Source organism: Rhinatrema bivittatum, chromosome 3, assembly GCF_901001135.1.
Source record: "Rhinatrema bivittatum chromosome 3, aRhiBiv1.1, whole genome shotgun sequence".
In the NCBI taxonomy this organism is placed as follows: domain Eukaryota; kingdom Metazoa; phylum Chordata; class Amphibia; order Gymnophiona; family Rhinatrematidae; genus Rhinatrema; species Rhinatrema bivittatum.
In genome coordinates, this window is record NC_042617.1 from 367,585,445 (window position 1) to 367,601,916 (window position 16,472).

Here is a 16,472-nt window from a genome sequence, read left to right on the forward strand (position 1 = left end):
ATTAGACCAAGCCAGCGGGGCCGAAGAAATGAAAATGAGGCTGGGGGAAAATGAAAATCAAGGCCGGCGAGGCCGAAGAAAAGAAGATGGGAGCCTCCCAGCCAGCCCCCGCCAGAGACCAAGTCGGCAGGGGGCCGACTAAATTAAAATCGAGGCCGACGGCGCGCCGAAGAAAAGAAGATGGGGCTCCAGCCAGCCTCAAGCGGGGGCTGGCTGGGCAGCGCCTATCTTCTTTTCTTCGGCCCCCGCCGCCTCATTTTAATTTCTTCGGCCCCCATGGAAGAATTAAAATCGAGGCTGGCAGGGACCGAAGAAATTAAAATCGAGGCCCCCACTGAACAGCTGGTCTCCGGCGGTTAGCAGCACCGGTGTTCACTTCTTCGGCCCCCCCGGCCTCGATTTTAATTTCTTCGGCCCCCCGGAGACCAAGAGGGCCGAAGAAATTAAAATCGAGGCCGGGGGCCGAAGAAATTAACACGAGGCGGCTGGTGCTGCTAACCGCCGCCGGAGACCAGCTGTTCAGCGGGGCCTTGGATCGGAAGGGTGCTTCTGTGTGTGAGAAAGGAACGGTGCTTGTGTGTGTGTGTGTGTGATGTGATGTGAGAAAGGAATGGTGCTTCTGTGTGTGTGTATGTGAGAAAGGAATCTGCCAGTTTAAAAAAAATGAAATGATAGTACATATACCTCAACTTTTGTGCTGGTAGTGCAACTTTTGAAAAGTTGGATGAAAGATTAAATTACTGAATGTTAAGCATCCCTCTTCTGGAAAATAAAATTTAGCAAAGTGGGTAGAGACAAATACTAAAGCAAAAAAAATTAAACTATTTAAAATGTTCATCTCAGCAAAATCACAAATTTAAGATACTGATGCCAGGTGGGTTTGTTTGGTTTTTTTAAGCATAATTTAAGCATGAAGACTAGAATAGTTCCAATCTGAAACTTTTGCATTTTTTTTAAGCCTTTAGAAAATGTATATTTTTAAATGACTAAGACTGGAATCTTCCCATTTAAAAGGGAAGTTGACTAAGGATGTCTTTCGGTGCCATATCTCCCACATGAATAATCATGTGACTGATAGTTTGAAGAAAGACACTTGCTTTATTGCCTGAAAGCGAAAACAAGAGAAGCTGTACTGTGGGGTGGCTGTCCCTTGGGAGGACAGAACCTGAAGGAAGGATGTCATTTCGCCTTCTGATAGGAATGTGGTTTTCTTATTTAATGGTTGGGATCATCACTTTCACTTTTAGTAAAAGTAAAAAATGCTGCAAGTCTGAAAGCAAGGTGCTTCTGTGAGAGTGTAATGTGTATGTGAGACAGGGAGGGTGCTTCTGTGTGTCAATGTGTGTGCAAGAGAGATGGAGCAATTTTTTGGCTGGCTTGTGGCTGTGAGATAGAACATGTGTGTGATTGAGAGCTTGTGTGTAAGTGAAAGAGAGAGCATGTGTGTGATTGAAAGCCTTTGTGTAAGTAAGAGAGAGCGAGAGCATTGTGTGATTGAGAGAGACTGGCCAGAGAGGTGACGTGTATATGTGTGAGACTGATCAGGGAGATGACTGGTATGTGTGCTGTGTGTGTGTGTGTGTGTGTGAGAGAGAGAGAGAGAGACTGGTTGGGGAGATGATTGGTGTGTGAGAGACAGAAATTGGTCTTGAGGGTATGACTGGTGTGTGTGTGTGAGAGAGAGAGAGAGATTGGTTGTGGTCCCTAAGGAAGAGGACCGTGAGGACAGCTTCAGCAGCTACTGCTGCTTCTGGTGTGGCCTGCAAGGGAAAGGAGTAGGAGAACTGCTGGAGAGGGTAAGTAAAGGTGGCTTTTTAAGTTCATTTTTCTTGATTGACTACATTTTAATTATTGGGTAGTATGTGATGTGTCTGCTGTTTGAAATATTTTGTTGGTGTTTGGTAAAGGTTTCAAAATTTGCTTGAGTCTTTAATTATTGGATATTCTATTCATCAGCTGTTTTGAAATTATTTTATTAGTATGATTTTATAATTATGATTCATGATTTATATATCTTGATTTTATTGATTGTTTCATGAGGATTAGTGACATTTTTTTTTTTCCATTGTTGCACTGTATAGAGTCTGGCATGTGATACGTTTTACAGTTTAGATTTTGTCTGTACATTTCTATTTATACTTTATGTGGCTTTATTCTGTGTTTGGTGAGAGTTTGTGTTCTGCATGCAAAGACTGAGATGAAGCATTCTTTTAGCATGTGATTTCTCTGTAGGGATCTGTAGTAGCTTGGCCTGTTCTGTTTTCCTGATAGGAGGTGTATTGATATTTTAGATTCTGGTGTAATATTTGTGGTATTCTTTTTCATAGGTGAGGTTGTTATTCTTTGAGTTTTGGCAAATAGTACAGTGTTGATACGGGAGGACCATGCGAAATATAGGGGTGTGTACATATATATGTAAATTATATATGTAAATTATATTGTATATGTAATTGGGTACCCATGGGCCAGTATGGAGAAAAATCCCCCGGGCCACTATTTTCCCTCAATCCGCCCCTGCTCTTATATTTATCTTTACAGTGCTAAATATGTCTAGTAGTTCCTTAAAAATGATAAATAATTGTAGCTACTATAGCCAAGCTATGAAAAAAATTTACTTTTTCTTGTCTGGGTATGAAAACTGGAAAAATGCTCCCTATAAATATCTTGCAATTCACATCAGTAATTCATGGATTGAATAGCATCTTTTTAACTATAGCAACATCATACACCAGAACTATAATATAAAAGACAGATATTTAGTGCTACAGGACCTGAATGTAATCCGCTTTGAAGTGCCGAGAAGCTAAAGATAAATCAATCAAATAAATAAAATACTTAGTCAGATAAGTACCAACTTAGCCGGCTAAGTGGCAGCCACTGAATATCCTTCTATATTTAGAGGGTCCCACTTAGCTGGATAAGTATTTATCCGGCTAAGTAGCTAGCTGATTATCTTTGGGGTGGGCCATGGGTGCATCGAGACAGGGCAACTTATCTTATTATCTCATTATCTTAACTGCTTAAGTGTGATATTCGGCCATGCTGCTGAATATCCCATTTAAGTTATCCAGATAAATCATATCTGGCTAACGTAAATAAATGTGCAGGGGTGAATTTTAAAAAAGTTACTTGTGTTAAAATGCCCATATATGTGAATATTTGGGCCAAGCACATGCGACTCATATTTTAAAATGGCCCAATTCTGCACGTATAGGTACATGTGCAAGCAACCAAACACACACAAGAAAAAGGGACAGAGTCAGGGCATTCGGGGGCATGTTGGGACAGGGCCAACATTCACACGCATACATCCATATTTTAAATCTGGCTCTTGTTGAGGTACAAGTGCAGAAATCTCTTTTTAGGTCTTTTTAGTCTGCACTCTCCCCAGTTTACCCAGGGTGAGGGGCCTGGGTAAACTGGGGGGAGTGCAGACTGAAAATACTTGAAATAAGTTTGCTCATGTAACCATTTAAAATTAGGAGCATACATAGGTGAGCATGGTGTATTTTAAATCGTATGCGTGCAAGTGCATGTATGATTTAAAATACTTGCGTATGTGTGCATGCAGGCACCCACGCACTTGTTTTAAAGTTACCGTCTTAGTTTTGAATATTGGTCCCAAAATATTTAAAACACAATAGTATTCAAAATGTTTTTTCTGTTATTTCACTTTTCATTTAATTGGTCAAGTGAGGGTGCTTATATTAATGGAAACAATTTAAACTTTTTCCCAGATTCTCATAAAACATCTACAAGAACAAGTAAATGAGCTTCATAGAGATCGAGAGACTCTGACAATTTTTCAGGTTCGAGAGGAAACACTGCAGAAAGAGGTAATTAGAACTATACATTTTTACTCATGGTTTTTAACTTTTACATCAGCATTTTGTATCATTCTAGGCTGATGACTCCTTGTTTGACATTATATATTCTAAAATATTGTTGATTCCCCATTAGCAGCAATGGGTATCACTAGACATCTCCAGTCTTTTACATGGAATTATGCACAGATTCCCATAGATATCTCCAACTATGATCTAAACTGTATGTACATTTTAAAAAGCATTTACAATTCACAAATCGTGTTGAAACATTCTAGTAAATCTGTTATCTGTTAGATTTCAACTAAGACACTGTATCGTGTTTTAAGTGACTGTTCAGTAAAAAAGTAACTGCAACAAATATGAAGCAAATTCAGGGCTGACATCATCAGACAACAAAATGGCCATTGTCCAATAGCATCAGCTCTTGTAAGGCTCATTGTTGCGAGGGTCATATGTGGATATTCATATCTCCACAGTTCATAAACTAGGCATCTCACCAGCTGTTCTTTCCTGGACCAGTGGGTGTGTTTCTTTCTTCCAGGAATCCATGACTGCCTGTGATCAGAGATGTAGTGTGATGTCTGGTTATGGCTGCAGGGCTGGGCCCAGCACTTTCTTGTGCACGTCCTGAATGGTTTGGCGGACTCTGGCATTGGCAGCCATGTAGGGCTAGCTCCAAAACCACTGAGGCCTGCCCACAGTACTCATTTGAGGCAGCTTTTTCTCCCACTGACCCTATCTCTCTCTTGACTAGTGCCCCTCCCTTGGCTAGGAGCTCCTCTTTGATTTGGGTCACAACAGATTTTGAGGAGTCATGAGTCCACATTCTCGGTACTTACCCTGCTGCTTCACTGATCTGTTGAGGGGATTTGCCTGCTCTGCACCTCCCCCCCCCCCCCAATAGGATATAGAGCAGGGGTGACCCACTATGGTCCTCAGGAGCCACCCATAGGCCTGGTTTTCAGGATATCCACAATGAATATGCAAGAGAGAGATTTCCATGCACTGCCTCCATTGTATGCAAATCTATTTTCAAAGAGTTTGCATCAATCCAGGAATTAATAGCATTAACATAAACAGATAGGTTACATAAAGCAGCATCCTGATCCTTACCTAAGAGAATTTATATCTAAAATGTATTTATTTAACAATTTTTCTATACCGACATTAAAATACACATCATATCGGTTTACATTAAAACAAAAAGTAATGGAAATGGAAATTACATAGAACAGGGGAAGGGGAAACAGGGCAACCAATAATTAAAAGGAGTAAGTAAGGAAGAGACAGGATTAACCGTGCAAGACCATTAGATATATAGAGTGGACAAAGATATTTACAAAATGCAACGGAGGAATATAATTACATAATTACAATATTCAACATTATTCTTTGGAGCAATAGGGGTTGCTTCTGAGGGAGGCGGGAGGGCAGAAGACGGTGAGAAGTTAGTCTGGGAAGGCTTGGTGAAAAAGCCAAGTTTTTAGCATTTTACGGAATTTTATGGGGCATGGCTCAGTGATCTAAAATTATCTAAAATTATAATTAATATTGAATCCTTGACTCACTTTCCCTAGAGGACTTAGATAAACATACGAGATCCATTTCTGTTCTACAGAGCTTATGATCTAAGTTTCTCCATCGACAAATAGAAGTGAATTAGCTTGACTTGTGAGTGACATCATCCAGATCCTTCCTCTCATAGCTCAGTATAATTTTAATGAGAATGCACAAAGGTTTTTGCATGTGTGCTGGCCTTGTGAGCCCCTCAGTCTCTTTTGGTCTGAGCTACTACATGGATATTATTAAGGAGTGTATGTTGGACCCTCGTTATAAGTCCAGGACCAGGCATTTAACCTGGTCCACCCTAAGACAACCACAAGGGAATCCTTGTTGCAGATTGTTTCCTCTGGGGAGAGGGATAAGACGCTAGATACCAGAGAGAAATGAAGGCCCCAGACAAGAAGAGTAAAAGGCTAGAACTTTGCTGAAACTACATGTTTGTAACCTGCTACATTTTATAGCCAGACTGCTGAGGTAAACAGGCTTAAAAACATAAGGCTTGTCATACTAGTTCAGACCAAGGGTCCATCAAGCCGAGTATCCTGTTTCCAACAGTGGCCAAGTCAGGTCACAAGTACCTGATAAGATCCCAAGAGGCTTTTGGTTGTTTCATTTGCCTTTAAATAATAGTGTGCAGAAGAATAACAGGAGTCCATTCTTTTCTGTCCTCCAGCAAGCTAAAGACCGCTCATGCTGTGTTACAGATATATACTCTATCTCTCTTGTAAACAAGGCCAGTTCAAGAATATTTGGTACACTAGGCGAACCTTCAATCATGCATCCTGTCCTCCAAATTACCTACTGGCAGCAGCCACTTCCTCTCATTGATGGTAGTGGCTCAGGCACAGCACAATTCTGGGCCTTGCGCTGGCAGGAATTTGCTGCCCCTGTCCCCCCCTCCCCAAATGTTGATGCCCTTGGAAACTCCCATGTTTGCTTAATGGAAGCACTGATTCTGCTTGTAAGGGTGCTTCAAGGGGTTTTCTCTGTGGAGACAGACTAGTTGGTGGATGTGAAGAAACAGAAAGATAATAACAGTATAATATGAATGAGTGATCAGACTTTTGGAAATAGCTAAAGCTGCAGGAATATTAAAGTATGCTAAAGGTTAGTTGGTATATCAAAAGTCAGCATTAAGTTTTACTTCTACGTTCTGGGCTCAACTTACAAGAAATCATATGACTTACAAGAATGCGGTCTTATTAGCATATATGAGATAAAATGATAATATCAACCAACTGGAAAATGTTATGCAAACTAGTCCATTTGTGTGTAAGGTTAGGGGAACTCTGAGTTGACCATTTACTCTATGCTGCTTTATGATAAACTGTTCCTTATAAGACAGCTAATAAAGACTAAAGATTTTTCTCTTACTGGTATTCAGTGCTTACTAGAACACCGTACACTCTTTCTTTCTTTTTAAGGTTATTTTCTCATTTTACTGCCTCATTGCAGTTGTTGTCTCTACCTGCTGCCTCGGCAGCCCTTCAATAGCACTTTTAATGCTATCTGCAAAATTAAGTAAGGAAAGTAAGGTTCTTTTACAGTTTCAGCTGTTAGTCTAATAGAAATTCAAGATGAATTCCTTCCACGCAATCCTCCTTTTCATTCAACAGACGGATCTCCTGGATCTCAAGGATTCTTACTCACACCTCCCCATTCATACGACTCACAGGAAGTTCCTCAGATTTGTTGTTAGACGTAGATTATCAGTGCAAAGTACATCCCTTTGGCCTGTCAGTAGATGCACAAGTTTTCACAAAGTGCCTAGTGGTGGTAGTGGCACATCTTCAAAATCTGGGTGTCTGTGTATTCCCTTATCTGGATGATTGGCCAGTGATGGGCCCAGCCCTGTCAGGTGTTTTAGAGTCCCTGACAAAGTTCATCTGGCTCCTCCAATCTCCAGGGTTTCTGTCAAGTTGAACCTTATCCCGGTTCAGAGATTGACTTTATAGGTGCATGAATGAACTCTGTACTGGAGCGAGCATTCCTCCTTAATGAGAGGGCTGCAGTACTAATGAGCCTAGTTCAGGCCCTTCTTCAGAGGGACTGGACTCTAACAAGAGCCATCTTGGTACTCCTTGGTCACATGGCAGTTGTGATGCATATAGTTCCCGCAACTAGTTTAAACATGAGAGGCCTTCAATGGGGTTTTCAAAGCCAATGGGACCACCTAAATCAACCATGATCCCTTCAAGTATTGGTGACTACTGGAATGAAGACATTCCATCAGATAGTCCTGAGTGTGGGTCTCCTGCTGTGGACTCCACCTCATCAGATGACTCTATTCACCACTCCACCTTCACCAGCATGGTGGTGGGCTCATACCAGCATAGCACAGGGAGTGTGGTTCTTAATTGAGAGGTGCCTTCAGATCATCTTACTAGGACTGCATGCCAGTCACTGTGCCATGGAAGTTTTCTCTCACTTACTGTGAGGAAATTCACTTACTGTCAGGAAAGAAAATCTTAATCCAGACAGACAATCAGGTGGCCATGCTCTACATATTTATTTATTTATTTATTTATTTAACATTTTTATATACCGGGATTCATACAAGATATTGCATATCGTCTCGGTTTACATTGAAACTGAACACAAGCATGAGAGCATGCTAATTACATGGAACATAAAATGCTAATAGAACGCTGATAACATAGAAAGCTAAATGCTAATTGCTAATTACTAATTATTAGTAATTACTAATAATTAGTAATAATTATAATTAGTTATTATAATTATTTATTATAATTATTATAATTATATATTTATTTATATAATGTATTTATTTTATAATTATTATAATTATATATATATATTATATAATTATATATATATTGTTATAATTATAATTATAATTATATAATTCTTTAGTTCTTCTAATTATTTCTTTAATTATAATTAGTCTTAGTAATACTTACTTTAGTAATTACTAATAATTAGTAATTAGCTAATTGCTAATTATTAATTATTACTAATTACATAAATAAGCAAGGTGTTAGGGACTCGTTTGCCCTCTGTTATCAGGCTATCCTGATATGATTGTGGGCTTTCTGTCACCAGACCCATTTGCAGGTGACTTATCTTCCAGGAATTCAGAATTGTCTAATTGGCTAGTGGACTGTATTGCGTACTGTGATGCGCTGGCTGGCCTACAGATTATAGGTTCTGTCAAAACACATCAAGTGAGAGCCAAGGCAACTTCAGTGACTCACTTCAGGGCCACTTCCATTGAGAACATTTGCAAAGCTGCGACTATTTGGACAAAATATCAAAAAGTGAAAGTAGCCTTGGGAAGCAGTTGTGTGCAGCCTGTTCACCCAGGAGTCCACGCTTTACTGGTGGGTTCAGGGTTGCTTTTTCAGTAAGTGCTCCACTACAGTCTTCAGTTTGGGACTCCCCATATGTCATCGCTAATTCAGCCTTGCTTGTTGACAGAGAAAGCAAGTTTGTTTACCTGTAAACAGAGATCTTCGTAGATAGAAGGATGAATTAGCCATGTTTATCATGCACGTGCTTCCATAGAGAGTCAACTACCTCCCTAAAGCTTAAACTGCAAAAGATTGAGGGGCTCACAAGCAGCACATGCACGGGAATTCCCACACATGCTTGGTGAGCTATAAAAGATAAGGTCCATTCAGTGCCATCAGATGATGTTACTCATGAGTCATGGCTAATTCATCCTGCTATCAGGGAAGTAAAATGATTATTCAAGATGACATGCAACTGCAGTGTTACGGTCTTAGACATGATCTTTATGCAAAAAATGACTATGGAACAGATGCCAACTGTTCCTATTTAGGAGCCAAACTTCCTCTATTACTATTTTTCTCTGCCTTGTCAAATTTCCCTTTCTCCAGTGATTCAAAGTGGGAGCATGAGACATCTCCCTCCCTCTCTCACCAGAATTCAAATGTTGCCATGTATGGTAGCAATACTGCCTAGTGTCGCTATCATCCTGTCTTTTTTTTCACATTACTATTTTATCAGCATATTCAACTATCTCTCAAGATGATTGTGTCTTCTGTGATTAGGAGAGGAGATATCCTAACTTTTTAATTGGTTAAAAAATATACTTTCATTTCATAAGAACGTAAGTACATTATAATGTTTTTGTAATTACCTCTGTAACTTTTTAATACTGTTCCAATTTTTTAAAGTTTATTTTTGTTATTTTTCATTTATTTTATTAGAAATCATAAAGGTGAAGTGCTGTGTAGAAGGAAGTATTTAATTATTAATAATTGATTTCAGGTGACAAAGTTATTGGAAGAACTCAGGGAAGCTAAAGATAGCCACAGACCAGAAATGAAGCACTTTTTGATTTTGGAAAATAAAATCAAACATATGGAGATAAGGCATGCACAAAGAGAACAAGAGTTACAGCAGGTAGAGTTGGATCCCACAGAAGCAATTGTTTGTTAATATTTTGTACATAGTATTTATACCAAAGTATTTTTTCAGTAATCAAGAAAGAATATTTTAATTAATTTTTACAAGCTCAATGTCTGAATGTAAAGCACTTTTAATAGATCATTGTTCTCTGAAGACAAGTAATTCATTGTAGTCACACCATGGTAACACCATCCTAATTGTGCTGACATAAACATGTTGTCCAGAGCTTTCCAGAGATTTCTTGGAGATCTTTCTGAGTATGCACACTAGTGAGCATATTCCCGCAGCTGATTTGCATGCTTTAGTTTGATGTTTTCCATGGTTTGCATTGGACATGTTTCACTTTTAAGCTGTTGTTTTGCTGCATATTTTGAATCTCCTGAGTGATTTTATTACTTCTGCTATATGTTTTTGTTTTAACAATGTACATTAGCATTTCTTCTCTTCCTCTTAACCTCTAAAGAGATTTTTTGCTGATATTCTAAATTTTTTTTTTTTTTTTTTTGCCTCACTTCTCAAAGGTCCATTTTCTCTCATTTCTTCTTTTGATTTCATATCATCAATTTTTCTGCCAAGGGCTTCAAGTTTTGCCTGGATGGCAGGCAGAACATATGATAATCGTTGATAAACAAGTCATGCTAGATGAGAATAATGAGGTGTCCTATTTCAGCATCTGCTCTAAGATATCACCAAGAGCCAACAAGATTTGAAAAATGAGACCACTGTCTGATATTGAAGAAAAAGTTTGATTCCATTATACCAGTGCCGAATGTCATTAAAGCTTAAGGATTAGGGAGATAAACCTATCACTGCAGGCAAGGAGTTGCCAAAGGAAGCATTAACAGAGGTGAAACCTAAATATAGACCCAGAAATTGAAATAGATTTCGATCTCTCAGCTTTTGCCAAGCATTAGTCTCTCAACACTGAAACATGGAGCCGTGGAGAAATGGATCCATCAGAGGATAAGCACAATTAATGGCAATCTCCTACCCTCCAACACTTGAAGCAGCTGTGCCTAGAGGAAAATTCTATCTTCCATCCTGGGCAATTGCTGCAACAATCTTCCGAGATACAACATTGAGTTTTTGGCACCTCTCAAGACACCCAGGAAGATGAGCCCTCCTGCTAAATCCCATTAACTCTTTGTCTCAGCTGTCTTCAAGGAAGACCTTCAGAGCCAAATAGCACAGGAAGTTGCTCAGCACAGAAAGAGTGACAAACAAGCAGTGTCAATAAGCTCAACTCCAGGGTACCTACTAAAATAGTCAATGGTCTTTGTTCTAAAGTATATGGGAAAGACTTAAAGATCTAATCGTATACTCTAGAGCAGTGGTTCTCAACCTTTTTTTGGCCGGGACACACCTGACAAATGGTTCTCATATGCGTGACACACTGAACATGTGACCATCACGGGGCTAAGTGTAAACATGCACTCTGCATCCACAGGACTCCCCTCAACCCTCAGCAATGAGTGCAGAGCAGATCTAGGGCATAACCCGTACAACTCACCATACAAAAAAAAGATATTCTGGTTCTGATGACATCTCAGTAAAAGCAAAACAAACTCCCTTTACTACCAGGCACAATAGCCTTCCTTATGAAAAGACAGTAATTTACCACTAATGCATATCCTATTGAGAAAACACATCAAATAAGATTGATACAAATGCCTACATGCTAGTAAAACACCTCACTTTGGTCACACACCCAGAACTGACCTTCACCAAGTACAGAAAAAACACAAATTATAAATATGGAGACAGAAACTGGAACGGGAAAACCAAAAAAGCCACTCTGCATACAGTGCGAACCTGGAGAAATGGAAAGAGAAATATAGCACCTAACAGACTCAGGATTTGCAATAATGCACACAAACTAACCTGCACAAAGTTACACCTGTATTACGGAACACACGCAAACAGTAACAACCCTATCTAAGAAATACAACTATTAAACCAGGCCCTAAACACTAAAACATTTCCTATTGGGAAAACAGAATAAGCCAAGCTGCTACAGAGCCCCACACAGAAATCATTGTAAAGTTATAACAAAAATGTTATAAAGCAGCTGCTGAACAGAATAATATTCAATTAAATACTCATAAAAATTATTAAAACATGTCCAAATATCAATAAAATATTTCAAAACAGCAGACATCGCATAATACCCAATAATTAAAATGGCAGTCAATCAAGAAAAATAAATTTAAAAAGCCACCTTTACTTACCTTCTCCAGCAACTCTCCTACTCCTTTCCCTTCCAGGCCAATAGCACTAACCAGAAGCAGCAAGGGCTGCTGAAGCTCTGTCCTCAATCTTCTTCCTTAGCACCCACAACCAGTCACTCACAACACACACACCCCCAAATAGACCCCACGACCAGTCTCGGTCTCTTTCACACCAGTCATCTTCCTGACCAGTTTCTCTCTCTCACACAGAAACACATCACCTCCCTGACCAGTCTCGCTCTCTCAATCACACTCATGTTCTCTTATATACAAGCTCTCAATCACGCACAAAAGCTCTTACACCCATTCACACCAGCTCTCACCCAGGCTTCCATTCACACCCCTACACACAAGCTCTCACCCAAGCACCCATTCACACCCAATGACACAAGCTCTCACCCAGGCACCCATTCACACCCACAGACACAAGCTCTCACCCAGGCATCCATTCACACCCACAGACACAAGCTCTCACCCAGCATCCATTCACACCCACAGACACAAGCTTCACCCAGACATCCATTCACACCCACAGACACAAGCTTCACCCAGGCACCCATTCACACCCACAGACACAAGCTCTCACCCAGGCATCCATTCACACCCTCAGACACAAGCTCTCACCCAGGCATCCATTCACACCCTCAGACACAAGCTTTCACCCAGGCATCCAATCACACCCATAGACACAAGCTCTCACCCAGGCATTCAATCACACCCATAGACACAAGCTCTCACCCAGGCATTCATTCACACCCTCAGACACAAGCTCTCACCCAGGCATTCATTCACACCCTCAGACACAAGCTCTCACCCAGGCATTCATTCACACCCTCAGACACAAGCTCTCACCCAGGCCCCATTCACACACAAGCTCTCACCCAGACATCCATTCACACACAAGCTCTCACCCAGACATCCATTCACACCCACAGACACAAGCTTTCACCCAGGCATCCATTCACACCCACAGACACAAGCTTTCACCCAGGCATTCATTCACACCCTCAGACACAAGCTCTCACCCAGGCATTCATTCACACCTCAGACACACGCTCTCACCCAGGCCCCCATTCACACACAAGCTCTCACCCAGGCCCCCATTCACACACAGACACACCAGCTCTCACCAAAAATAACTTCTTCCTTCATTGCAGGGATAGGCTCCGGTTCCGCCGTGGCTTTAATCCGGCGGGCCTTCTTTTTTCGGCGCCACAGGGATGGGCGCCTCAGTCAGAGGTCGGGTTTCCTCTTTGTCGCTACGGGGCTGGGCTCCCGTAGCGGCTTTGCACCATCGGGGTTGGGTTTTCTCTTCACCGCTACGGGGATGGGCTCCCGTAGCGGCCTTGCACCGTTGGGGTTGGGTTTTCTCTTCACCGCTACGGGGCTGGGCTCCCGTAGCGGCCTTGCACCGTTGGGGTTGGGTTTTCTCTTCACCGCTACGGGGCTGGGCTCCCGTAGCGGCCTTGCACCGTCGGGGTCGGGTTTTCTCTTCACCGCTACGGGGATGGGCTCCCATAGCGGCCTTGCACCGTCGGGGTCGGGTTTTCTCTTCACCGCTACGGGGATGGGCTCCCGTAGCGGCCTTGCTTCGTCGGGGTCCTACACTGCTATTCCTCCCACCCCACTCCCGGACAGTGCCATGCCTGCCTCACCGGCCAATCAAAGGCTTCCTCCCTTCTTCCTACTACCACTGGCAGGTGGCAGGGAGGAGGCTTCCAATTGGCCTGCGCGGGGGAAGGCAAAATGAAGGAGGCTTTCCATTGGGCAGTGGGGGTAGGAAGAAAGGAAGCTTTCAATTGGACCGCGGGGGCTGGAAAAAGGGAGAAGGAAAGTACAATGGGGCAGTGGGACACCGGGAGACGCGACACACCTGGCGGTGTTTGGCGACACACTAGTGTGTCGCGACACACCGGTTGAGAAGCGCTGCTCTAGAGGAAAGGCGAGATAGAAGCAATATGATAGAGACATTTAAATATTTCCAAGGTTTCCTTGCACAAGAGAAAAGCCTTTTTCAATGGAAAGGAGGTTCTAGAGGGCTCATGGGATGATGGTGAAAGGGGAGAGACTCAGGAATAATCTTAGAAGTTATTTCTTTACAGAGAGGGTAGTGGATGCATGGAACAGCCTCCTAGTGGAAGAGATGGAGACAAAAACAGTATCTAAATTCAGAAAAACATAGGATAAATGCAAGGTATCTCTGAGGGAGTGATGGCAATTGTAAAGCTAAATTAGTTGAGCAGATGGGCAAACTAGATAAGTCATATAGTATTTTTCTGCCATCACATTTCTATCTTTCTATGTGAGTAACCTGCCTACTGCTACCTGCCCTACTGGGCTAAGCATCTTAGCACCCTTACTGAGCTTCAAGTTTCAAGGTCTTGTATCTGTGGCAAGTGCACCAAGATGGAGCTGAATAACTTCAGAAAGGGAGATTTTTCCAGTCCCTTGACAAAGATCATATCCTAGACCCCAATACCTGGCCTTTGGTGCCAAAAGGTGGTCAATTACAGTACTGACACATTTTCAGACTGCACACCCAGTTCTCATAGAAATTGACTCTAAGCAATCATTAGGGTCCCCCTACAGACTATAGATGGGTTCTAAAGAGAAATGTTCCCTTCTGACCCCTCTGTTCCACACACAAAGAGTAGTTCTCCACTAGGGTTTTTCTATTTTATCAGTTTTGTTCAGATTAATGGCTGAATCTCTTTCAATTGATTTGCAGGTCAGGGGAGAGCTCAGGACTCCCTATTTGATTTCCTCAAACACGTTGAAATCAACAATTGACATGCTCTTCCACCCTCTCTACCAAGCTGTATGTAATAGGATATGAGAAACTGCAAACTTTATATTCCTGATTGATAAGACTGACAGACAACAAATATCATGCCCAGAAATCTGAGGATTCAACCAGTCTTATTTGCCCTACCAGTCTGTGATGGTCAAATCCACCCTAAAACAGTCTAATATGTCTAAAAGGCATGCCTCATTACCCCATGACATGATAAATTGGATTGGATTGGTCTGTCTGACCTTAGACTATTTTGGGAGAAGGCACTATCTGAATACTATGCTTCAGTTTCGCATAGCATTCTATCAGATCTGCATTGTCCAGTTCTTGTATACTGTCTTGGCAAGGGCATAGGTATTAAGAGGTTCAAAGTGATTTCCCTTCACTAACAGCTCAAGGCAAAGAGTGCAAACTGTATCCTATATGCTTGGAATATGATGTTTTTGAGATAACATTGAGGACTTCTGCAGTGGCTACAGATGAATGTAGGCTATTATGGTTAACCCCTTTCCGGTCCACCCTGAATATACCCAAGCCTGTAAGTATAATCAGATCATTGTTCAACAGGGCTTCCAGCCAAGAGACCATGTCCTAGTGCTGCTATTGTCTTCTGAAAGCAAGTTGTTAGCTCACTGCCAAGCGCCATATGAGATCATGGAGAATGTCAGTTGCTCAGCTAGACAGATGCAAGAAAGTCCAGATATTCCATGGAAACTTCCTAAAGAAGTGGAGCACAACAGTCTGAAGACTTGTTTAATGGCCTAGAAAATGAGTTTCCAAAATCTTCTATGAGTTCCTTTTGGCAGCCAGTTCTCCCCCTCATAGAAGAGGCATTTGAACCAGTTGGTGAACCAAAATAAAGATGTATTTTCTAGTGTACCAGGATGAACCCATCTAGCCTACCATGACATTGTTTACACCCCTAGAGGGAAGGAATCATCCAACAGTAGTCTTACTAAATCTTGGAAGCCAAGCATCATGCTATGGAGGCAGAAGTTGGCTATTGGCTATAAGGCTTGGCTATTCACCCAAGCCTTCCCTGAGAGCTAAGACCTGATGAAGTGATAGACGGTATAGACTCCAGTCCATCTATCCCACTGTACATATGTTTTTGAGTTTGTACTTTGTTGCAGTTAATCGTGTTTATGATTGTCTCCCTGTAAGTTCTATGTCAACCTGCTCCAATGTATTCCGCCCCGAGGCGACAGTTCAGTTCCATGTAAACCGGTGCGATATGTATTGTATACAGGAACATCGGTATATAAAAATTAAAAATAAATAAATAAAGTGAAAGAAATGCTCCAGTAGAGACAGATTCCTTATCATCATTTTAATTACCAAATCTGATTGTAGTCTCCACTTTATATTGACTTCTGGAAAGTCAATGAAGTTTCAAAGCTGGAGACATATCCGATGCCCTGAGTGGATGAACTTATTGAAAAACTGGGAGCCACCCACTTTATTTCTGACAAAAGGTATTGGCAGGTATATCATACCCCTGCAGTTAGGGAGAAAACAGACTTCTCTACAATTGAAAGGCTATGCCAATTCATTGTCTTCCATTTCAGCTGCATGGAGGACTTGCCATGCACCAATGCTTGGTTGACCCTCTCCTTTGACCTCATAAGTGGTATGATGTTGCATGCCTGACTGACATCATTATGT

The 16,472-nt window shown here is 41.5% G+C and overlaps 1 protein-coding gene across 1 annotated transcript in view; it reads left to right on the plus strand.

Moving 5' to 3' along the window:
* Positions 1–16,472, plus strand: part of CEP162 (centrosomal protein 162) — a 423,542-nt gene that overhangs the window by 386,398 nt on the left and 20,672 nt on the right. Inside the window, 2 exon segments of the mRNA XM_029595494.1 lie at positions 3,738–3,836; positions 9,645–9,779. Coding sequence (XP_029451354.1) covers positions 3,738–3,836; positions 9,645–9,779 — 234 coding nt within the window.